The 25750-nt window shown below is 39.1% G+C and overlaps 1 protein-coding gene across 1 annotated transcript in view; it reads right to left on the minus strand.

Annotated features, from left to right (window-relative positions):
* PKHD1 (PKHD1 ciliary IPT domain containing fibrocystin/polyductin) overlaps positions 1 to 25750 on the minus strand; it is a 441675-nt gene that overhangs the window by 143874 nt on the left and 272051 nt on the right. Inside the window, 3 exon segments of the mRNA XM_002697311.6 lie at positions 1160 to 1247; positions 3615 to 3728; positions 18062 to 18199. Of these exon segments, the coding sequence (XP_002697357.3) occupies positions 1160 to 1247; positions 3615 to 3728; positions 18062 to 18199 (340 nt within the window).

Genomic DNA, 25750 nt, shown 5'->3' on the forward strand with positions numbered 1-25750 from the left:
ATTTGGAGCAGTCATGATTCTCAATGTTGTTCAAATGAAATGGAACTAATTCCAACTCTTTTATGTGTTTTTAGTTAAGTTTTAATTATTCTTTGTGGTGTCATTATTCTGGACTCTTATTTAAAAGAGCTATTACCAAAATGTGCTTTTATTTTCTGTTCTCTAATACCTTCTCTTTTATTATTTTTATCTCTTTATCTTATCTTTTCATTTGTGTAGATTCCATCAGTTTCTTTTTTATGTTGCCTACTCATTTCATGGAAAAGGGTTTGGCAATCCACTCCAGTATTCTTGCCTGGAGAATCCCATGGACAGAGGAGCCTGGCCGGCTACAAGTCCATAGAGTCGCAAAGAGTCAGATACAACTGAAGCGACTTAGCATGCACAAACGCACTCACTTGGAGGCAGCGGTGATTTCATTCTTTATTGCCATCAAGGTATTATTAAATTCCATCATTGAATTTAAATTCCATAACATTCTTTATATACTTCATCTCACTCATTTTGTCTCATTATTTCAATTCAGATATTGTAGTTCCACCTCATATTTTATCTATTATCTCATAGAATTCATATTTTTTAAAGATTTACTGACAGCAGTAAACATGTATTATCTAAAATTTACTCCTTACTTCGAGAACGAACTTACGGTTGCCAGGGGCAAGGATGGGGGAAAGGGATAGTCAGGGAGTTTGGGATGAACGTGTACCCACTGCTATATTTAAAATAGATCAACAAGGACCTACTGTACAGCACATAGAACTCTGCAAATGTTATGTGGCAGCCTGGACAGGAGCGGAGTTTGGGGGAGAATGGATATATGCATATATATGGCTAAGAACCTCACCCAAAACTGTTGCAACATTGTTAATCAACTGTACCTCAATACAAAACAGAAAGTTAAAAAATAAACAATAAAAATAAATAAATAAAATTTACTCCTTAAATAAATTATATCCTCCCCCACCTTTTGCTTGGTTTGTTCTTCTATTATGTTACAGAGAATATTTTAAATCCCTGTAGCCTTTAATATTTCCCACTTATCTAACCTTGAATTATGATTCTTAATCTAAAATTTAATTTCCTATTGTAACAAAACCTCCAGCTGAAGCAAGTTAAACCAAAAAATATATCCCCCTAAATTACTCTCATTCCTTACCTCTCATTGCCTGAAGCTATGTCAGCCCCAAGACGTGTCCAGGATTTCTTAGGATAAGCACTATGAAGCTGAACTTTCCCAAACACTCCTGAAAATAAAAGGAGCAACAGTTTGATAGGAAACTCCTTCCAAGAAAATTAAGACCACACAAGTAAAATTCATTGGAGGGCTTATTGTGCAAGATACGTGATACAGAAACTATATGTTAAGATGTCCACCTTAGTATAAAAAGAACATTTAAGTGCTTTATTTTCAGCAAGTCACCTATATCTCACATGGCTATGAAACATTTTTCTCTTTAAAGCTATAGAGAAATGAATGCTACATCCCACCTAGAAATCCAAGAGCTGGAAAACAGACCACTCTACAAGCTAACTAGTTATATTTCCACCATTAAGTGTCTCCAAACTATTTGCAACTCTGTTGGAAGCTAACTGGTTTTGATATTTTGTGTTATACAGTAGATTTTCCAAAGAAAAGGGTAATTTTGTTTCCTGAAGAAAAAGATTTGGTGCTATGAGCTTTATTTTCAGTGGTTGGACTTCAGATTTTTTTTTTTTTTTTTTTTGCATTACAGATATCAAAGGATAGATCTCTAACTCCTTTGTTTCAAAATATAATTTATTTCAGACTCATAAATTAAAGTCTTACCAGGGACATGCTTGATGAAGTCCAGTTTTATTCCTTCAGGTCTTTCCTCTTACACATTTTATTGCCATTTAAAATCACAAGAGGCAAAATTCTCCATATTTTAGTCATCTAAATATGTTTTGAGCATGAAATCAAGCAGCACCAAAATTATGACTGTGCACCCTTAACATGTATATTTATTTGTTATTAGGTAAATAACCATAAATACAAATGAATATATTTATACATGTTTGAATAGAAGGTTCTAGTATTTTCCTCCTGCACCCAAATGGATTGATTGCCTTCATACCCCTGGATAAATGTACCCCTTGTACTGAAATCCAAAGATTTCACAATTTTTAGCAGCAAATGCATAAATAAAGGAAGTAAACACCAGTCAGGCATAAATAGTATGCTTTGGGCTTTCATCCAATGTGAACTAAAAAAGCTCAATTAATTAGAACTTAATCAACTATTTGTGTCAGCACCCACAATTTTACCATACTCTAATTCAGCAAAAAGTCAGAAGATAATAAAACTAAAATAAGGATTAGTGGAAATGAAAACAATATTCCCACTTTCAGGACATGTCGTGGAATCAGTCTTTCATAACAATAATATAATATCATCATTATCAAAAAATTAATCTTTTCCACTATTAGCTAAGAAATCTAGATAGGAGAGGGACATGGAGTAATTTAGAAGAATTTCTAACAACAAAGATTTTAACATAAACCATTTTATTTCCTTTAATTTACCAGAAAGATTTCCTGATCATTCCCAGTCACCAAAGGTTTACTGCAAAACGACACAATTTCTTAGTTGTTTCAAGGAGATTATAACACTTGAAGAGATTATTTTAAATTTTACTCATGCGGTGACAAACATTTCATTCCTTTTTCAATTTAGCATCAGAGAAATTTTCAAAAAACACTTTTTTGGCAATACAGCTGACATTGGGAATCAAGCCGCACACCCTCATATACTCCTAACACAAGTCCAGTTCACGTCTTTGGTGGCACTCCATGGAACATACTGGTTACCAGACCAAAAAAGTCTGTGTTCCTGTTATGATCCATCTAGTTTGTCAACTTGGAAAAAAGTAAAATATTCCTTAACCTCATGTTCATAAAAAGATAAATAGCACCTATGAAAAATCATTTGGAAGCAATAAAGCACTCTCAAAGTATTATATGGCAAGGGCTATACTTTATGAAACTAGGTTATCAAACTTCATACTATCCTACAATGATTATTTCCATTTTACTGAGTGACTGAGATCTTATAAAATTGGAATTGCCATACAGAGAAAATAAGAAAATACCAGAAATCTATAAAAAGTCTCCTATACTTTTCCCTTAAAACTACTTTATTGTGTGGCCCTTACGTTATACTTACACAAGCTCAGTCCCAGTTTCTTTGTTCTTCTGTAGATGAATTTTAAAATAGGACTTGGTACTATGGCAGTTTCAAATAAGAAACTGTCAACAGTAAATGTTTCTTAATAATCTTTAGATCTAGCAGTTAAAAATATTATGAATAACTACACAGACTGTCCAGCCTTTGGTGTCTGACCAGTCTGGATAAAAATCTAAGGTTCTAACAGCATAACACTCCATGGGTTTCAGCATATTGTTTATCATTTCTGAGTCTTAGTTTTGACATCTCTAGAATGGATACTCCTTACCAGAGAGCCATTAAATGAAATCATAAATATAAATTCTCTGGAAGAGTGCCTGGAATTTGGCAGGTGTTCTATGAATGATACTTCCCTATCAGAAATACATATATTTCATTTTTAATAAGAATGGCATTATACTCTTACCAATTGTTCCTGGATCAATATGAATTCCACTGAAACGGTCACAAAAGACTCCCTCTGAAGCTCTAAGGAGAATTAGAAGCTTTTTTTCTTTTTCTAAGGGATTTTCTGAAGTACCTGTTTAAAAAGAAAAATATATAATGTAAATTTATTTGAAGTTAAGGAGATAGAAGGAAGTTGTGATGTAATTTTGAGGGTGCAAAATAGATGCTATAAAATAGAGCAGGTGGAAAACAGCCAATGTTGCACAGATGAAATAAGAAAAGGTGGAGAAATAAGATGCAGCAAACTTGTCTGAGGGAGACTGGATTACTGCTCAGCAAATATTTACTCTTTTTAAGGCAGAGTGTACTTTCCTGACCTATTAACAGTGAGCCTGGTCACATGATTTGTTTCGGCCAATGAAATTTGGGTAGAAGTGACAGTAATGCCAGTTCTGAGTTGATGCTTTAAAATGCTGGACAAGTTTCATCTGATCTTTTATAATAACATTTCCTGCCATGCAAGGAGAATTCCTTAAATAGCCCCCAGGGTCTGGATGAAGAAACATATGCAGCAGACCCAAACAAAACCCCTTAGCTGGAACCAAGTCAAACCGAGTCTGGCATCAATATTTGTTGTTGAGAGCCACTGAAACTTGGGGATTCTTTGTTACCCAGCATTATTCCAGCAAAACCTGACATACACTGTCTATGGCTGGATCCCCACATTGCTTTGCATGTATTTTAACAATTAATCTTCACAACACACCAGAGAAGTAAGATTCTCATCTCAGTGTTAAATACTCATACAGAACGAGGAACAGGGGCTAAGGAATTCATCCAAATTTATCCAACTAGTAAGTAATGGTCTGAATTTGAACAATGATCTGTTTGTGCTGTGTTTTATGAAACAAATAATAGGTTATTATCTAAGCCTAAACTCTTTTAACAGCATAAGGACACAATCTTCAGGCTGTGATGTTCAATGAGCAGTTGTTGATGTAAACTGCAGAGTTTGGTCACTTTCACAGAAATAGAATTGTTTGGGGAAATTACTGAAACTGTGTTTCTGAGTATGAACCTATCAAAGATTATTTTCTTCAGGAATATATCTTCAGGAATATATCGCTCAGTCGTGTCTGACTCTTTGCGACCCCGTGGACTGTAGCCTACCAGGCTCCTCTGTCCATGGGATTTTGCAGGCAATAGTACTAGAGTGGATTGCCATTTCCTTCTCCAGGGGATCTTCCCAACCCAGAGATCGAACCCGGGTCTCCCGCATTGTAGACAGACGCTTTACCATCTGAGCCACCAGGGAAGTCCTGGAATATATCTTAGAGGATATGAAATATTACAAAGCCCAGGTAGCACTAGTGGTAAAGAGCCTGCCTACCAATGCCAGTGCACAAGTAAGAAATGCGGGTTTGATCCCTGGGTCTGGAAGATCCTCTGGAGAAGGAAATGGTATTCTTGCCTGGAAAATCCCATAGACAGAGGAGCCTGGCAGGCTACAGTCCATAAGGTCGCAAAGAGTCAGACATGACTAAAACAACTTAGTACACTTATTAGATTTTTAAAGAAGCAACTAATGAGAAGATTATCTCCAAACTGGATAAGAGAAGCAGACAAAACACATCTGCTATCAAACATGTCTTTCCACTTTGAAATGCCTGAAAACATAACCCAGAATGAGGCTGCCAAATATGATAAGAAGTAAATGGAAACTTAAAATTTCCTGGTTGTTCTTTTGGCTAAGTGGTCTTTCAGGGGCATAAAATCATGTTCCCCAGTTGGCACCCCATGTATACCTGGGTAGCCAAAAACTCAGTGTGAGTTGCGAGCTTGCTGCATACCTAGCTCTATAGTCCAGGCTTCATAGCCATCGGTCTACAAACGAGTGTTCAAAGTAAGACTCAGAGAGATAAGTAAATTTTCCTGGAGTCAAACAGTAGGCCAATGGGCATGCAAGAATTAGACCCCACAGCCTGTTTTCTCAATAAGATGGTACTTGGTGGCTCCACCTAGGTACTCAGCTGAGTGGCTAATATATCCTCTTAGCCAAAACAAAGACGTGCTAGAGCAGAAAGAAGGGATGCTGGGGAGGAGGAGAATGTTCAGAAAATGTGTGCGGTGTAGCTCTTATCTGGCGGTTTGAAGTCTGTCCAGTAAGCTGTTTTCCAACTGTGATTTCATTTATTTCACGGAGGGTAGTTTAGATTCTTGGGGGGAAAATGGCCTAGCACTAAACAGATACCAGAGAGAAAAAAAAAAAAAGTAGGACAGCTTTTGCCCTAGAGAAATGTATGCAGAGTCCCACGAAAAGAGTTCAACGTTCCTCTAAAATCAGAGATTAAATCAATTATGCAACCCAAAACAGCAGCACATGCGGAGCCTTCACAGAAAGTCTGGGCAAAATTAGTCAGCCTGCCGTGATCTTTGGGTATCTGAAATGGCCAGAGTTTGGATTCTTCACTGTGATGCGGGGGAAGGGAAATAAGGAGACCAAGGGACCAAGCAGAAAGAAGGCAAGGATGACCTAAGAGAAGGCAAGACATGCTATGTTAACATGAAAACAGTGTCTCTCGAATGTGTAGAAGCTGTTCAATGAGAAGCCTTAAAGTTCAAACTCCTCACTGAATGCTCAAATCCAGCAAAAGAAAGGTGAAGCGCCCTCACCAGCCTGGGCTTTGTCCCTAATTGAGAGGAACCATAGTTAAGAGAAGGATCTAGGAATCATACAATCCTCCGATTTTCCTCTCTAAAGCTGCTTAGAGATGCTCTAAACTGTAACAAAAGGCATTTTCAGGCTTGATGGATGCAGATACTCACAAAGGAGGGGAAATTGTTGTTGCCATGCTGCAGAGACAAGCCAGGTGTTTTTGCATACATGATTTCACTGAATTCTCACAACCCAGTGATGGATATCGCTAAGGTTCTCATGAGGAGATGGCAACAAAGAGAGGTTAAGGAGCATTTAAGAAATGACACAGCTAAAGAGCGGGGGAGCTGGGCTTAGGCTGAAAAGTCCCATCAGTGAACACGTGGCCACAGAGGAACAGGAAAGAAGTAAAGAGAAGTTGTCACAATTTAGGATGATGGTGGGCAATGGAGGGGAAACAGAATACGTTCCAGATGCTAAAATCACCTGGGGAGATGGAAGGAAAGTAAGTTCTGGTATATAAAAGATAACTGTTATTATAATGATTTGAGGAATATGGTACAAATGGATTCCATGAACTTCAAAGGTAAGAAAAAGGGAAAAGGGCCTTATATGATTTTATTAGCTCTTTGGTAGAATCAATTACAAACCTAGTTTACACGTAAAGTCCACCCTTTGAGCATGACTCTCCATACCTGGTAACTAAGCCAACATACACTGAACTACTTACTTTCTGCTCCCTCTACCCTCCTATGTGTCCGTGAGATTCCCCAGGCTTTTATATGCCTGCCTCATCCTGTCCTGTTCCTAATCACCCCTCAAAACTTGGCTTCACTGTAGTTTATTTCTAAAAGCATCCTATGACCTTGAACTAGATGTCCCCTTGTGTGCATAAAAAGGTCCGGGCCCCTTGCTGCAGTAAGTCTCCTTTGAGGAACTTGCCCTAAAGAAATAGTATGGAACACAGGCAAAGGTCAAGGCCCAAAGTTCTCCTCTGCAGTGTTATCTATTTATAATTGTGAACATTGGAAAATGCTTTGAAATAGCAAATGATTGGAAACAAATTTATGCCTTCAGAACTACTCCCTTCCCCTGCCTGTCAGTTTCCTTGCCACGCTAAAGAGCTGAGCCACCTTAACCAAGTCCCCAAACAAGACCAAACCAAGCTCAGAGGCAACCTTCTCTACGATCCTTCCTGTCAACTACATCTGTGTTAAGGGGCCTTCTGTGGGCTACCACACATCCCGTGTTTTCCCTCAATGTTTCAAAACTGTATTCTAAATGCCTTCTATTAGGCTTCCTACTCTTTACAGTACACTCCCGGAGAGAAAAGGCTGTGTCTTTCTAGCAGAGTTCACTTATAGTTTGTCCCCCAAACAGGGAACTAGGTAATTTTAACCAGTCCTCTTGCAGAAAACAATCAGATACTCCACAGTAAAAAAGACTGATTTCACCCATAAGAATACTATGTATGTGCCTAGCATCATAGCTTCAGAGTAAATAAAGCAAAAATTAAAGAAGTATAAGGAAAAGTAGATATACCTAAAATAACAGTGTCAAATTAAACACAACTGCTCATAAAATAAACAAGGAAATAATAAGGATGTAACAGTTTTGACTAATACAATTAACAAATAATAGGTGTAGATGGGAAATAGACTCATAAAGAAAACATATTCTTTTCAAGCTTGAATAAAACATTCACAAATATGGATCATATGATGACCCTAAAGCAAATTTAGCAAATTTAAAAGGATTAAAACCATACAGCATATGTTTGCTTACCATATTTCAGTGAAAATATACAGTTCATCTAGGGAAAGATCTATAAAATGAATTATATTAAAATAAAGGTTTTCCAGTTATCTAGAAACACCATTAGAAGACTGAAAAAGCAAGCCACAGATTAGGCAAAGGTATTTGCAACACATATAACTAACAAAAGGTACTTTCCAAAATATGTAAGTGACTTCAACAAATCAATATAAAAAAGATAATTCATCATTTAAAAGGGGGCAAGAGAGTAGCTACTTCAAAAAAAAAGATACCAAATAGACAAGAAAAATTTCAAAAGTGCTCAAATCACATTAGAGATACACAAATTAACACAATCATGAGATCCCATTACATTCCCACTAGCATGGAGAAGGCAATGGCACCCACTCCAGTCCTCTTGCCTGGAGAATCCCATGGATGGAGGAGCCTGGTAGGCTGCAGCCCATGGGGTCGCTAAGAGTTGGACACGACTGGGTGACTTCACTTTCAGTTTTCACTTTCATGCATTGGAGGAGGAAATGGCAACCCACTCCAGTGTTCTTGCCTGGAGAATCCCAGGGACGGTGGGGCCTGGTGGGCTGCCATCTATGGGGTCGCACAGAGTCGGACGCGACTGAAGTGACTTAGCAGCAGCAGCATGGATTCCTGTTTATGTGCTCTTTATTTTATGAACTTGTCTGTACATGTGTTATATTTTATACACATGTCATATTCTAAACACAGTAAGTGATTTTATTTCAAGGATACTCGTCAATAAGTACTTATTCATCAAAAGAATGAAAATTGGTCAAAATTACGTTTGTTTTTCTGCTTCTCTAAACCATTAAATGTTTTAAAGCTTTAATGAAGTATAACTGACATACAAAAAATGCATATTTTTAAGGTTTATTTACCAAAATGGTTACTGTTAAGTCAGTCTAGTAGAGACAAACCCAAGATAGATCGTGCTTTAAAACCTATACATTTAAGAAAAATGTGATGTTTGTCAGAGAACTAATATCCATCTGAAAATAGATAATTCTATTCTTGATCTGATATTGAAATATGTGCTATTTAACTGTGGGCTACCAATCTTCTTAGGACCTCACAGAAATGGAGTTTAGTGCTTGCTGAACCTATAAAGAACACAGCTTTTATGCTCTTGCCCTTGTAGTTAAATAAGTACAATATTTATAAGCCATATTATTTTGATTTCCTTTTTATTAACCAGTAGTTTGATTAGAGAACGATCAGTGTAGACAGAAACTGATTAGTTGGCTGATGATCTATATTAGTTAAGTTACAAACTATTTAACAGATATCTATGTACCCTTAAATTTACATATGAAATATATAGTTAATTTGTTATATTTTTAATCATAAACTTGAAAGAATATATTTTTTTTTGGCTTGGGTTTTTTATTTAATATATTATTTGTAAACAAACATCATCTGAGGATTCTCTCTGGCAACTCAAGAAGTCTGACTATTGGGTATTGTGGCTTTAAGCTGGAGGATATGTTTTAATCTACACTTTTCTCTGGTTTGTCTCCTTCTTATTACTTAATCATCCAATGAGCCTTACACAACTGTCAGTTTGGAAGGCAATAAACTGTGTATGGATTTTTCTTCTTCTTTAGGATTGAGACAGTCCCAATCATGGAAGCAATGAAACTTCCATACACGTAGTACTTCATTTCCTGACAATCAAAGTCATGTGCTAATGATGACCTTAGGCTCCTGGCTACAAATGTGAGACAGGGCTGACAAATACCCATCATGGGCTCTGCAAAACAATATGTGACAACTTTTAGGCTAAAAACCCAGTTCCTACCATAATTACTGAGTGACTAGGCAGTGCATCATGTGACCTGGCTCTGACAGGCCAGGTACAATGTTCTGCAGAGTCCTCAGGGACACTGAAATGTGGGGCATGTGTTGTTTACTTAGGGATCAAGGAGATTTCTGTGAAGTTTTAAAGACACACATATATTATTACTGATTATCCCTCTCTGAAATTCTCCTACAAACTATCACGAGAGAATTTTCCATTTGCAATTTTAAAAGTATGCATAAGATTAAAACACTTTCCATCGAGTTGCACATTTGGATCAATAACATGTTAACATCACTGATATCTAAGATAACAAAGCATACAAATTAAAGCATGGAAATGATGTCTCATCTGAAAAAGGACAGTGGTGTAAAGGATGCGTACAGACAGCTATTCCTGGGCAAAGAAATACAAACATTTAAAACACTCAACAAACCAATGTTTATTGAGCAGGCTTTGAGTCAGGCATTTTTATAAGTCTTCCTCTCCTAGACAGAGTAAGACTGAAAATACTTTAGATTTGTACAAGATCACCAATTTTTTCAATGTGTTTTTACCCCCGTTTATTTCTCCCATATGGGGGTGGGGAAACATAGTCGCTTATACATTAACACTACAAGTCCGTCCTCGCAGATGTTGAAATTTAAGTGTCAGGAGACTGGATGTATTGCAAGAAAAAGGTATTAAGCTGAAAGACAGACTTAGATGTGTTCATTCATTTATATATACACTAGTCAGTCATATGGCACATTATCAGAAGTGTACTATGTCCTAGGTACAAAGGTTACAAAAATACTGTAAAGTCTATCATCTAATACAGAGAAGACATTCATGAGAACATACCATTTCATAACATAAAAATGAGTGCAATAATGATGATATGAATGATAGAATGAGCCAGAAGAAAAGATACACTAAAACCTACTGAATGGAGACAGAAAATGTTCATAGTAAAGGTAATCCTTGGGCAAAGGCTTGAAGGACAAAGATTTGAAGTGACTAAAATAACTTCTAACTCTGGTCCTGCTCTTTACCAGCTATGAGACCTTGGAACCAATCAATAATCTCTGTGGGTCTCAGTTCCATCATCTACATGCTGATACAGATGATTCACACAATCTCTGAGGTCTAAGATATCATAGTTATAAGTCCACTATTGGGGAATTTTCCAGAAGTTGTGTAACAAGTTGCTAAACTAGATTTATGATCCAGATCTCTAGAATTCCCATATTCATGAAGGTCTTAAACTAATTTCTGTCTTGTTAAAGTCATACGCATAAGATTATAAAAAAGTAGCTATTTGGGGGAGGGGATGAGATGTATGGAGAGAGTAACATGGAAATTTACAATACCATATGTAAAATTAAACAGCCAATGGGAATTTGCTGTACTAAAAAGAAAAGAGCCTGGTTTAAAAATAAATACAGGAAAGCATTCACAGCAAAAAAATCTATTCATAAAAATCAGTTCAGTTGAGTCGCTCAGTCGTGTCTGACTCTTTGTGACCCCATGAATAGCAGCACGCCAGGCCTCCCTGTCCATCACCAACTCCCGGAGTTCACCCAGACTCACGTCCATTGAGTCGGTGACGCCATCCAGCCATCTCATCCTCTGTCGTCCCCTTCTCCTTCTGCCCTCAATCCCTCCCAGCATCAGAGTCTTTTCCAATGAGTCAACTCTTTGCATGAGGTAGCCAAAGTATTGGAGTTTCAGCTTCAGCATCAGTCCTTCCAATGAACACCCAGGACTGATCTCCTTTAGGATGGACTGGTTGGATCTACTTGCTGTCCAAGGGACTCTCAAGAGTCTTCTCCAACACCACAGTTCAAAAGCATCAATTCTTCAGTGCTCAGCTTTCTTCACAGTCCAACTCTCACATCCATACATGACCACAGGAAAAACCATAGCCTTGACTAGACGGACCTTTGTTGGCAAAGTAATGTCTCTGCTTTTGAATATGCTACCTAGGTTGGTCATAACTTTCCTTCCAAGGAGTAAGCATCTTTTAATTTCATGGCTGCAATCACCATCTGCAGTGATTTTGGAGCCCCCAAAATAAAGTCTGACACTGTTTCCACTGTTTCCCCATCTATTTCCCATGAAGTGATGGGACCACATGCCATGATCTTCGTTTTCTGAATGTTGAGCTTTAAGCCAACTTTTTCACTCTCCACTTTCACTTTCATCAAGAGGTTTTTTAGTTCCTCTTCACTTTCTGCCATAAGGGTGGTGTCATCTGCATATCTGAGGTTATTGATATTTCTCCCAGCAATCTTGATTCCAGCTTGTGCTTCTTCCAGCCCAGCGTTTCTCATGATGTACTCTGCATAGAAGTTAAATAAGCAGGGTGACAATATCACAGCCTTGATGTACTCCTTTTCCTATTTGCAACCAATCCGTTGTTCCATGTCCAGTTCTAACTGTTGCTTCCTGATCTGCATACAGGTTTCTCAAGAGGTAGGTCAGGTGGTCTGGTATTCCCATCTCTTTCAGAATTGTCCACAGTTTATTGTAATCCACACAGTCAAAGCTTTGGCATAGTCAATAAAGCAGAAATATATGTTTTTCTGGAACTCTCTTGCTTTTTCGATGATTCAGCAGATGTTGGCAATTTGATCTCTGGTTCCTCTGCCTTTTCTAAAACCAGCTTGAACATCTGGAAGTTCATGGTTCACGTATTGCGGAAGCCTGGCTTGGAGAATTTTGAGCATTACTTTACTTCACTATAAATATATAAACACTGTAAAAACTGATTTACACATTCACTCATTAGCCTCACTCTCGACTGTATGACTGTTAGTGTTAGAAAAAATAAATAAATGAATAATATAGTGGGAAAAAAGCAATTTTCTGCAGATTTTGGACTCACTTGTGTTCTTTATTGCTTTAGAAAACAACACAGCATAGCTCAAATTCCAGCCCACCCCGTGAAACTTATGCCGTCTCTTCACTGGTCTCCAGCTACAGTGACTGCTTTTCTGCCTCACAACCATGTAAAGCGCATGCCTAGCTCTGCCTCAGGACTTCTGCACCAGGTCTTCCTTCTGTCTGAAACTTTTTTGTTCAAATCTTTGCAAGTCCAGCTCTTTGTTGTCTCTATGGTCTCAAGTCACACCGACTCTTCAGAAATTTGTGCACTGACTACCTAATCTATAGTGCCAACACCTCTCTTCAGTTCACTTCTCTATTTAGTTTCCTTCAGAGCGTGCATTGCCATCTAAAATTATGTCCCCTTTTATTTTGCTATTTTATTGTCTATTTCCCCCAACAAAAGAGTACAAGGAGGAATCGTATCTGTCTGGCTCACTGCTGAATACTCAAGTCAGTGGAAGAATGCTTGTCACTGAGTTGGCATTCAGTGAAAGAGAAAGTGAGGGAAGGCTGGAGGAAGGGGATGGAAACAGGGGTAAATCTACTTTCTCCTTAAACCTACTGATTCATTCCATTTTATTGTCCAATAGAAAGCTTGCTACTCATGAAAGCATGTAAAAGTTTGATGACATCACTCAATAGAGACAACTGTTCATTTTCAAACATGAAATTGAATCTGTTCAATTGTACTTAAGACTGTGTATTTTAAGCCAGAACATGAAGTTGTTAAAGAATAGGTAAGTGGCATTAAACTTATTAGAAGTTACTCTCCTTCAGGAAATTTTTTTCTTTGTTCAACATGCAAAGTAACATTTTGTGTCAAAAGTATATTTGACAGCCATTGTAAAAAAAGTAAAGGACTTCCCTGGTGGCAGGTAAAGAATCTGCCTGCCAATGCGGGAGATGCAGGTTCAATCCCTGGGTTGTGCAGATCCCCTGGAGAAGGCAATGGCAATGCACCGCGGGTTTCTTGCCTGGGAAATCCCATGGAGCCTGGCAAGCTATAGTCTGAGGGCTTGCAAAAGAGTCAGACACAACTGAGTGACTGAACAACAACAAAAATAAAGACGTTAAAAGCTGGAATAAGATGGTCAATTTACTTTCCTGATTTTATTCTTTCTGCTGTATCTCCTACTACTAACCACTCCCTCTTTCTTGCAAATCCCTCCTTTTGTTTCAAGACATTATTTTTTCTTTTCATTGTCCATCTACCTTTATAGCTGTTTATTTTCCTTTCTCTTTCCTGAGCTCAGCTTCCTCCCTTACCCTTAAAAGCCGTCTCTATCTCACAGCTTTGATTTCATATGTTTGGCTGATGACCTTCAAATATATATATTTAGCACAGTCCTCTCTTCTGAGCTTTCTCATTAATCTATTTGTCCTCTATATATTACCACTTATACATCCCACTGAAACTTAAACTTAACATTTGTGTCTAAAGGTTTACTAGGTGCCTGACACTGTTCAAGCACTTCCACCAAAGAAGCCTTTAATAAATAAATATTGTCATTGCTGTTGTTCAGTTGCTAAGCCATGTCCGACTCTTTGTGATCCCATTAATTTACTCAGTTCCTATAAAACTCGATAAAATAAGCCTGATTATTATTGCTCCCATTTTAGAGATAAGAAAACTGAGGCAGAAATAGCTCATGTAATTTGGCCGAGTCACTCAACTAAAAGGGCTTCTCAGGTGGCACCAGTGGTAAAGAACCCACCTGCCAATGCGGGAGACATAAGAGACACAGGTTCTACCCCTGGGTCAGGAAGATCCCCTGGAAGAGGGCACAGCAACCCATAGCAGTATTCTTGCCTGGAAAATCCCATGGATAGAGGAGCCTGGTTGTCTACAATTCATAGGGTGGCAAAGAGTTGGACATGACTGAAGTGACTTGGCACACACACTCAACTAAAAAGTAGTGGGAAGGAGGTTTGTCCCAGCCTCGCCATGGACCCAGATCTCCCAACCTGAAACCTAGGAAGTATCATCTCCTCACCTCACATCAAAATTGCCACTTGATTCTAGGAATTTTTTACCTCCGCAGTACTTCCCTAATTCATTCTTCCTCTTTAGCTCCAGTGTCTTCACTCGATCTTTCACAGATTCTTTTCTGAAACACCTTATAGCCTTCTCACTTTTCACTGTGTCCCTTCCAGTACATCCGTTGCATTGCCAAAAGTGATGGCTCTAAGACCGGATCTAATAATGTCACTTCCCTGCTTAAAAATATCCAGTGCCAGGGCACTGCCTTCATGAGAAAACCCAAACTCTTTAACATAATGCATAAGGCCAAGAAGCTTCATTGGCTACCACCATTTTATAAATCCTACAATCCAGACATACCTGTTTTCTGCAATTTCCTGAAGGTATAATGCTTGTCCACAAATATGGTCTTTTCAGATCTCTTTTTTTATCTTTAATCCCTCTCCACATCGGAAGAGGTGACACTTTCAGTTATGATTTTATTTGTCTCTGCTGCTTTATTGAGACAGTTCTTGAAAGCCAGGTTCATGACTTCTACGCCTGTACATCCAACCTCTCTTGTGGAACTTGGCACATGGTAGGCAGTGAGCAAAATCAGGATGAATGATAGGATGGACAAACAAGTGAAATACTTTCAGCTTATCTTAAGTGTTTTATCAGACTAACAGGACAACCACTGAACAGAGAATGAAATTGAGTTTGGCATTTGTGATGCAGCTGTAGCCCTTGAAGCGGAGCTTTGATCTTAAACTTCCCGTCTAATGCTAACATTATGATTCCACCCTACTAAAAGTCAATTGGTACCTTTTGCCAGCACCAGTTGCCTTAAAAGCAGGACCACCAAGAAATATAATTCCACAGTGCCGGGACTGGGATCAAATGGCATCAGATAGCAGACAGTCTCTGGCAGTGCTCTGCGCCAATGCCCACATCTATTAGGTTTCTTTGCTAACTAGTCTTATTATCTATTTCATGTCGGGATTTCTTTAGGGTGTGGTAGGATGGGACAGATGGGTTGAAAGTCTCCCTTCAGGCATCATACACACAGGACTGGGCAGATGGGTTCCTTTTGGATAATCAACCTTTAGGCCTGGAACACATGGACAAGCAGAGAGAAAAAGAACATGCCATTGTCTAGTAACAGATGAAAGTGTAGTTGGGAATGGGCAAAACTAAAATAGGATTTGAAATGTGTAAGTCAAAACTGGAAAGTGCCACTGTGTCATTTCTCTTCTAAGGTACAAACTTCCAGGCAGCAAGTTTGAATTACAGTAATAAGTGACTTCAGAGACCTAAAAAAAACTTATGAAAAAAGACCTCTCTTAGCAACTGAGGATGTCAACGTAAAATAAGTTTTCCAGTAACGGGAACAAGGCTCAGTTTTATTTAATATTTCAATCAGTTAACTGGATGAGGATACAGAATATTAAACCAATGAGCAAGTGACATCAATCTGGGAGGAAAAGATCAGGAGCCAAAAGAATTTCCCCACTGTGGAAAGATGGATTGAAATAGAGATGAGTAAAAAATATTGCGCTTACGTCTCCTTAAAACCCAGGTGAAAACAAAGCAATGCTTATGCAAGTGTACAACACAGAGATCTGTATTTGAGGCAGCACATGTAAAAACAGTAGGAGTTAGAGGTGACAATGCGGTTGGCATAATGAAGCTGGAAAAAGCTGTGGCTGCTTTAACAGAAGAACCATTCTCCACCAGTGAATGTGATGGAGAGCTTTCAAACCTCACTCCCAAACACTGCCCTCCTCCTCTCACAGCCCTGGGATGCAGCTGACCCACACACAGGACATCAGTGAGCCTTGACTCGGAGTTCAGGCTGGGTTTGACTAAATGGTAGCATGAGCAGGAGACAGGGGAGGACAGAGCGTGAAATCTGGGTATTTATTCCCAGACGTCCTTCTCAGTACCAAGTGTGTCCCAGTCACACACAACTTAACACTGCTGTCTGACAACCAACTCCATGCAGCTTCCTGCATCTCTCATTCAAATAATGAACTCTTTCTTCTAGATTCTTTTCTCACCTAGGCCATTACAAAGTATTGAGCAAAATTCTCTGTGCTATACAGCAGTTTCTTTTAGTTATCTATTTTGTATATAGTAAAGTATATATGTCCATCCTTACACGTGAAATCTTGAAAAAAAAAAAAGTACAAATGAACTGATTTACAAAACAGGAGTCATGGATATAGAAAATAGACATGGTTACCAAGTGATAAGATGTGGGAATAAATTGGGAGATTGGGACTGATATATACATGCTGCTGCTAAGTCGCTTCAGTCGTGTCCGACTCTGTGCGACCCCATAGTCGGCAGCCCACCAGGCTCCCCCGTCCCTGGGATTCTCCAGGCAAGAACACTGGAGTGGGTTGCCATTTCCTTCTCCAATGCATGAAAGTGAAAACTGAAAGCGAAGTCGCTCAGTCATGTCCGACTCTTCGCAACCCCATGGACTGCAGCCCACCAGGCTCCTCGGTCCATGGGATTTTCCAGGCAAGAGTACTGGTGTGGGGCGCCATTGCCTTCTCCACATTACACTATATATAAAATAGACAACTCACATTTTTAAGTTGGCTATGCACTCCAGTATTCTTGCCTGGAGAATCCATGGGCAGAGGAGCCTGGCAGGCTCCAGTTCATGGGGTCGCAAAGAGTCAGACACGACTGAGTGTCTAACATTTTCACCCCTTCAATGTATCAGACTTGGTTAACTCATCACCCCAGATCCACTTCTCCTGCAACACCCCTCAATTCCCAGGGGGAGGACCCTCATCTCCTAGCCCCACTGCATCTGTGGCCCTTCCATCAGCTTCCTAGGGAGTCATAAAACATAACTAGATGGAAGAGTCAATGGGTTTGTGGGGCAGTGGGAGACAAGTGAGTTGCTTGCCTTCTCCCCAGCTTTCTCTCTTTACTGTCCCAGGCTGAGCACATCAGCTTCGCTCCCAGGTCGGTTCTCTGAAGGATCTGCACTACCACAGCAACTGAAATTCTCTTCTGGGTTGGTTGATCAAGGGCTAACCAACCCATCCTACGAGATCTTCTGGAAGGGTGAGCCACAGGTAAAGTCTCACTCAGAGAACTAAATGGAGAATTGATGTGTTGCCTGGTGGAAGCAAAAAGAGCCCTGCAATGAGCGTGAGGACCCTGGGGTCAGATGACTGCAGATAGCGGTGGACAGGAGTGACCAACAAATGTCACCTCTGTCTGTGTCCAAAGCTGGCTGGGGAGAAATTTTGATAGTAAACTTCCTCCTTGCCTCAGCCTTCTCCAGATCCCCTTAAGCAACCTGCTAGAGACACTATCCTCTCCCAAAGCCTCTCTCTGCTCCCAGTCCTGCTGCCCTTGACTCACCAACTCTCAGCTCCCCACCAGCAATGAGCATGCAGGCCACGCTTAGAACGTTGCTTCTGTCCACAGGGAATTCTAGAGTCCCCATCACATAGAGGCCTCTGAGGGGCGGAAGATCAGTATCCACAAGGACAGTCCTGTCTGCAGAAGGAAAAGAAATTGCTCAGACATGTAACCAAGACAAGAATTGCCTCCTCTCCTCCAGTGACTTATACTGGGTTCTCCAGGCAGCTCGGGAGCTGCTTGCATTGCAGCTTGGGCCAGGTCAGGGGCAGAAAGTGGAAAAACAAAGTGTTTGCAAAGGCTAGGCTTTCCTGAAGTGGCAGAGGAAAAGAGAAGAATGAATACATTCTTCCCCTGCTTTGCAAACCAAGGGGCATGGCCAAAGGCATTGCTTATGACCCTAACCCTGCCCCAAGTCTGCTTTAAAGCAAGTGTCCAGATAGGCTCCACACCCTTTGTCCCTGCCCCTCCCGAGGCTCTGGTGTTTGAAAGGTAGACAACCACACTTTACGACCTTGACCTCTAAAGTCAGACTATCTGGCTGTGAATAAGCTGCTACTGACTAGCTGCCTGGACCAACTATTTACTCCTCAGTGCCTCCATTTTCTAATCTATAAAATGAGAATGATAATAAAAATATCTCTTCATTCATAGGATGTTTATTAAGATTAAATGAATCAATAGATATAAAGTGCTGAAGAGGATTAGGAAGACACTCTCAATCCCCCATTCCCACCAAGAAAACCAAGTGCCTGTTACATGCTCAATAAACGCTTAATATATTCATTATTTGTATTGTTTTCAGTAGCTGGATGAACTCACAGAGTTCATGGGGCAACTTGAAACCATTATTATTCATCTCACCTTTCTAAAAGTAGCTTCCATATAACTTCAGGAGAAAAAAAAAACATTGGTTTTTGCTTGAAAGTGACAATAGAATAATGCATGAATAAAAATTCTCTTTTAAAACAATAAATGCTTCATGTGTGCCAAAGTAGTAAGTGTTACTTTCTGAAGTTCAGTAGTAATTCAACCCAAATTGAAGATATCAAATAAGCATTTCTGCTTACATCTTAATACCATAATCACACATGCAAAGATGTTGAAGGAATTTTCTGAAATTTATTTTAATGAGATATAGTTGATTTACAGTCTTGTGTTAGATTCTGGTATACAGCAAAGTAATTCAGTTAGGCATATATATCTGTGACTTTTCATATTCTTTTCCATTATAGGTTATTATAAGACATCGAATGTAGTCCCTTGTATTATACAACAGGGCCTTGTTGTTTATCCACTATATATATACAGCAGTTTGCATCTGCCAGTCCCAAACTCCCAATCTTTCCCTCCCCTGCCTCCTCTCTCCCGTGGTAACTACATGTCTATTCTCTATGGCTATGGGTCTGTTTCTGTTTCATATTTAAGGAATTTTTAAACATAAGCTCACATCTGATTCCAGAAAACAATGCAACCTGTTGTTGTTAAGGCCCTGCCCCACAAATTGACTTCTCAGGAGTTGTCTTCTCTCGTCCCTGCCTTCTGTCCAAGGGATAAGACCACCACACATTCCCATGGCAGACGCTGCAGGGTTGTAAACCAACCATTTCCCTTTTATTCCTGGGTTCATAGTTAGTCAACTTTTTCCACCCTCCTCTCCAATTAAATGAAGCCATGTGGCTCAGGGTAGCCAATAAAATGTAGGCAGAGTTGAAGTGTGACATCTCTAGACCTGATCCCTAAATTCTCCTAAATACACCTTTTCCCTCCCCTCGTGTCTCAGTCAAATAGCAGAACGCTGGCTCTCAGGATGTAAGGATGATCCAACAGCATCCTCACCACACACTCATCCATCTGAAGCAACAAAGTTTTAGATCTGCTATTAAGTCTCCGCATTGGATCCACCACTCCTCTATGGAAATCTCTTTCTTTTACTCTCTATTGATACCCTGGACCTTCTTATAACACACAGCATTAAAAAATTTTATGATAATTACACACATGATTATTGCTTATAAGGAAGGAGCTGTCACTGGGCTGATCCTCAATGTAATTATGTCTTTCCCTCCCAACTGTTATTCCTTAGGAGAAGACAACACCCCTTTTAAGAAATCCCTAGTGCCTCTTATGACATCAAAGATAAAGCTGTGCCATAAATGTTGCTCAGATATGCTGAGTTCCCTACACACCTTAAATTTCCAAAGTTTATCAGTGACTGATGTAAAATGAATAATCAGACTAAACAGATGAAAAAAGTATGTATTTCAATTTCACGTCTGCTCCTTTTCACACATTCAAACAAAAGAGTGAAATATCTAGAGAATGTTATAGGTTTCACATACATTTTGTAAGTTCATAACTTTAATGTGACTTCAAAAGCAAGACAGAAATTACTTCAAGCAAACACATTTAAATATAAGACTTCGATACAAATACCCTTTGTCTCTTCCAGTCTGTGGCCCATTCTACCAATGTTTGACTATTGAACCTGATTGTACAAAGTAACTTAACTTCTTCAATAAATGTGTTCTCTCATCCACAAAATACTGACAACACACACACACACACACACACACACACACAAGATGATATTAGGCTTCTTTTGAATATACCTTTCAGTTAAAATGTGACAATTATATGGAATTTAAAATCTTCCCTTTGGTCTTTATCACGTTTCCCCTTAGAAGACATTTTTCCTAATTGTCTTGCCTTCCAAATATACCAATAAATTGCCCACGAAGCACAGTTAGCCTAACTATTATATGCTCTATGACAACACAGACTATACCTGTCATGGTCACACTGAGTTGCTGAGCACATAGAACAATACCCAGACTTTGGTAGGTGCTCAAAAAATAACACCAAAGAGTGCACGCACGCGTGCACACACACACACACACACACATACACACACACACACACGTACATGTAAAATCCAACAGCCATTAGAAGCAAAGAATAAGATGAAGAAGAGTAGAAACACTATTCTTATTTCTTTCAGTGCCAACTGCACTTTGAAATTTCCTGGATCCATCTAGTCACACTTCTTTCTTGCTTCCTTTCCTTCCTCAATATGTGCCACATCTTGCCAGGTGGTGAGAACTCAAAGATGAGTCAGACATGTTTCCCATCATCAGATGAAGACAGATAAATAAACACAAGGCAATATACTTGAAACAACATATTTTTTTATTATATGGAGATTAACCTCATCTTCATTCTCAAAACTTCAAAATGGAAAGTCTATGTGCGTATTACAACAAAATTCTGCAAAGATGAAATAAACCTTTGACTTATAAAGATTTATATCAAGTAATTCTCTTTGCATTACAATAACAGACATGACAGTTGGCATTGAAATTGATGCAGACAAAAAAAAATCATCCTAAAGTAGGCTCCAGAGCAGATCAGGTCCAAAATGACTCTCAGCTATAATGACAGCTTCTAGAGGACCTCTCTCTGCTCCAGGTGTAGACAATTAGGATCAATATGCCACATTGTCTAGAAGTACCATGCTTTCCAGGAAATTACTCAAGATGTTTCAGAGAAAACATTCAGAAGCAGTTATGCATACAATGCACTTAGAAACATGAATGATGGATTATCTCTAATGTAACTGTGGCCCAATGCTTTTCACCTTGGCTTGACTTGGCCAGTGCTCCTGCATCCTGCTCTGTCAGTGACCAATCTATCCTACTTAAGAGAATGAGCACTGGCATATGGAGGGAACCATCTGGAATTTCTGTTGCTCAATGGGAGGCTGATGGGGGAACAGATCTGGAAAGAGACTCCAAAAAGAATTAATGAGTACCAGATGTAATTAAAGACTGCTTTTCCCCCAAAGGAGCTCAGGACCAGCCATGGGGTAGTGCCTTTTGGTTCCGAATTACACCCTCTTTCCACTCGTTCATCCATCAAACACTAACCATCCCGCCATCTTTATTCTAGTATTTTTTCCCCAAGCAGTGCTTGGGGTTTTTCACCCCTAAAAGTGTTGCATTTTGACAACAAGAAGGATAAACCTTTATAAATAATATCTTGAAAATTAGAACTAAGAAAGAATTACCCAACTTTCCCCATATATCAAAGGCAAGGCAACTACAAAAAAAAAAAAAGAAGCATTCATCTTCTGTAAATGCATAGCTACCCTTAAGACCAGAAAGCTTCAGCCAAATCAAAAGACAGATATCTCTAATGGCAAGTGAAGTCTTCTTTTGTATCAAAAATGACCTGACTACCATAGCATTGCATATAATTTCAACTCTAGATTTAAACTCAATTTTTCCCCCAGCAAAGTCAGAAAATCAAGGTCACTATTGGGTAGCATTTCAAGGGTCTGACATTCATCTAAATCCTGTAGAAAAAGACCAAGGGCAAAGGACACAGATCCTGAGAATAAAACGGGGCACAACTGGGGGCAGGCAGACCCACTGCTTGTGTGGGATTCATTGTATCAGGTCCATAACTTGGGTGGTGAAGACAGTTTCCACTACAAACCTGCTGTTGGCAGGAACACAGCCTACACCAACTTTGGACATGGCTCTGACATCAAGGGGAAAGTCATGGCACACAAGGGCAGAGTAGAACATACAAGGCTGTTTGCAGGCTTGCTATTTTCCTGCACCTTCCATAATTAACAAGCTTATTTCTATATTCAGTCTTAGCTCCAATACTTTCTCATAAATATGTGAACCAATGGAAAAATAAGTTTCAATACCATTTCAATCACTATTAAATGACCCAATCTTCCTTTTTGAAAAAGAAAAGAATGTTTCTGTCTCTAAAGTAACTATTTTAGATACTTAGATATACATATGTACACAATGATTGGTGATGTTTTATCTCCTTTATATTTGGTTAGCTTTTGGTGAATCTCACGATTTACCCAAATATCCTCTCACAATTAATGAAAACATCCAAGAAAAGTTTGTTTATGATGGAATGGAAATTGTTACACATAAGTAATTCATAGGAATGAAAGGTTAACATTAATGAAAATTAATGTCAAATAGACTTTATTAACGTCAAATAGAAAATTAATGTCAAATAATTTACAGAGATGCTGATATTTATTTATCAAGAATTCATGCTCTTGTAGAAAAAGCAGAACAAAGAAGTGCTAGAAGATAAGGATGCAGTTTTTCTATAACTATATTCTTTGCAAAGAGCTGCTAACTTTATAGCTTGACTTTTTCTTCAAATCCACACAGGTGGTTTCTTTATTCTGCTCTATCATTTTTTTTCAAACTGATCTTAAAAATAGGCAGTTTTCAAAGCACCCCGAGGCACATGATTCAAGACTGAAAGCCAGCTTCCTTACACCTGAAGAAGAGCCATCTGCCTGTCTGGTGTGTGTGTGTGGAATGGGGCGGGGGGCGGGGAGCGGGGGCAGTGGGAGGCTGCTCATCTCATTCTCACCTCATGGGAAGAGTCCAATTTCAACTTTGGACGATAAATTCCCATCCCACTCCCTACATACACCATCTCAGTGTCTTTCTCCATCACAGACAGACGTGCATAATTCCCACAGTAGAATCAACATTTTAAATTATGATATTTTAATTGATCAATAAAATGTTTAACATACAGTGTTTATCTCTTCCTCTAGTCTATACCATCTGTTCTTCAAAAATAGTTTGAATCTATTTAATAGGAAGGTCTTTAAGTAAAATTACCAACTGTATCAGATCAGTCCTCTAAAGCCCGAATTCTGAAAGGGAAATACCAGAAGGTGCTGCTGTTTTTATAGAAATAGAAAAGACTCCGTGCCTTTTCTCATTCCAGGCTTTCTTTGTTTTGTTATGTTTTGTTTTAATCTTGAGATGCTGTTATGCCTCCATTCTCTCCATTAGGCTTCAAAGAATTCAGAGCAGCCAACTTGGTATTGCCTTTTTAAAAGACAACTTAATATTTTAAAAAATGGATGTATAATTGACATTCAAAAGCTGTATATATTTCATGTATAAAACTTAGTGAGTTTAGAGATGCACATGTATTCATGTCCCTGGAGAAGGAAATGAAAACCCAATCCAGTATTGTTGCCTGGAGAATCCCATGGATGGAGAAGCCTGGCCCACTACAGTTCATGGAGTCACAAAGAGTTGGACATTAGTCATGCTTAGTCAGCTACTGAGCATGCACTTATGCGTATACCCATGTAACATCACTACAATCTAGGCCATAAACCTAACCATTCTCTCCAAAAGTTTAACTATTTAATTAATTAGGCCTTTTAATTAATTCTTAGTTTGAAATAAGAACACAAGATCTCCTCTCAGCAAATTTTAAGTATAGAACATAGTACTGCTTACTATAGGCATTTTGTCGTACAGCAGTTCTCTAGGATTTATTCATCGTGCATAACTGTACCTTGTACCCTTTGACGAGTATCTCTTCATTTTCCCATCTTTCTTGTCCATCCACCACTAAATTAAAAGATGGGCAAAGGAACTGAGTAGACATTTCACCCAAAGAAAAAAGACAATAGATATATGAAAATACACAGGGCTTTCCTGGTGGCTCAGTCATAAAGAATCTGCCTTCTAATGCAAGAGACACGGGTTCTATCCCTGGTCCAGGAAAATCCCACATGACACAAAGCAACCAAGCCCGTGCAGCACAGCTACTGAGCCTGTGCTCTAGAGCCCAGGAGCTGCACCTACTGAGCCCAGGCACCACTACTGAAGCCCGCATGCCCTAGAGTCCGTGCTCCACGAGAGAAGCTACCACGATGAGACGCTCGTGCACCACAGCTAGAGAAAAGCCCAGCAACAAAGACCCAGCATAGCCAACACTAAATAAACTGTTTAAATTATAAATTTACATTATAAATAAAAAGAAAATGTGCTCAACATCACTGATCATTAGGGAAATGTAAATCAGAACTACAAGATATTACCTCACAATGCTTAGCATGGCTTTTAACAAGAAAAAAAAAGATAAAAAACTGTTGGTAAGAAATTAGAGAAGGAAATGGCAACCCACTCCAGTATTCTTGCCTGGAGAATCCCATGGACAGAGGAGCCTGGCGGGCTATAGTCCATAGGGGTCGCAAGAGTCAGACACAACTTAGCAACTAAATCACCACCACCAAGAAATTGGAGAAGAGGGGACTCTAGTACACAGTCGGTGGGACTGTAAATTCGTATAGCCACTACGGGAAACAGTATGGCGGTTCCTCAAAACTTAAAACTAGACCCACCACATAATCCAACAATCTCACTTCTGGGTATTTATCCAAAAAAATGAAAACAGGATCTCAGGGATATCTGCATGCCCATGGTCACTGGTGTTACTATTTGAAACAAGGGGTCCAGGGGTTCTGATAGCTCAGAGGACTCAAGACTCAAAAAGACAAGCAAACGAGACAACAACAGCAAAAACCTAGACCTTGCAATCCCCAGAAGACCTAAAAGTGAAGAGTTTTTGATAAATGTGAGGTCAGGTATTAAACTAGAGTTTGGCTTTATACACATAACTCTATTGACCTCAATATATCATTAATGAATCTGTATTAACCTGAAGTTTTGTGATTAAATTCCTCTCCAACTCTTGTAGTGAATGATGCATTCATATGTGAAGAGGCATAAACTTGTAAATCTCAGGTAACTCAATTATTCAGTTTTTATTAATATATGCAGCAGTTAGTGTTAAAGCCAAATGAGGCACCAAATTTATTTTCCTATGTGA

Source organism: Bos taurus, chromosome 23 (assembly GCF_002263795.3).
Source record: "Bos taurus isolate L1 Dominette 01449 registration number 42190680 breed Hereford chromosome 23, ARS-UCD2.0, whole genome shotgun sequence".
NCBI classification, from domain to species: Eukaryota; Metazoa; Chordata; class Mammalia; order Artiodactyla; family Bovidae; genus Bos; species Bos taurus.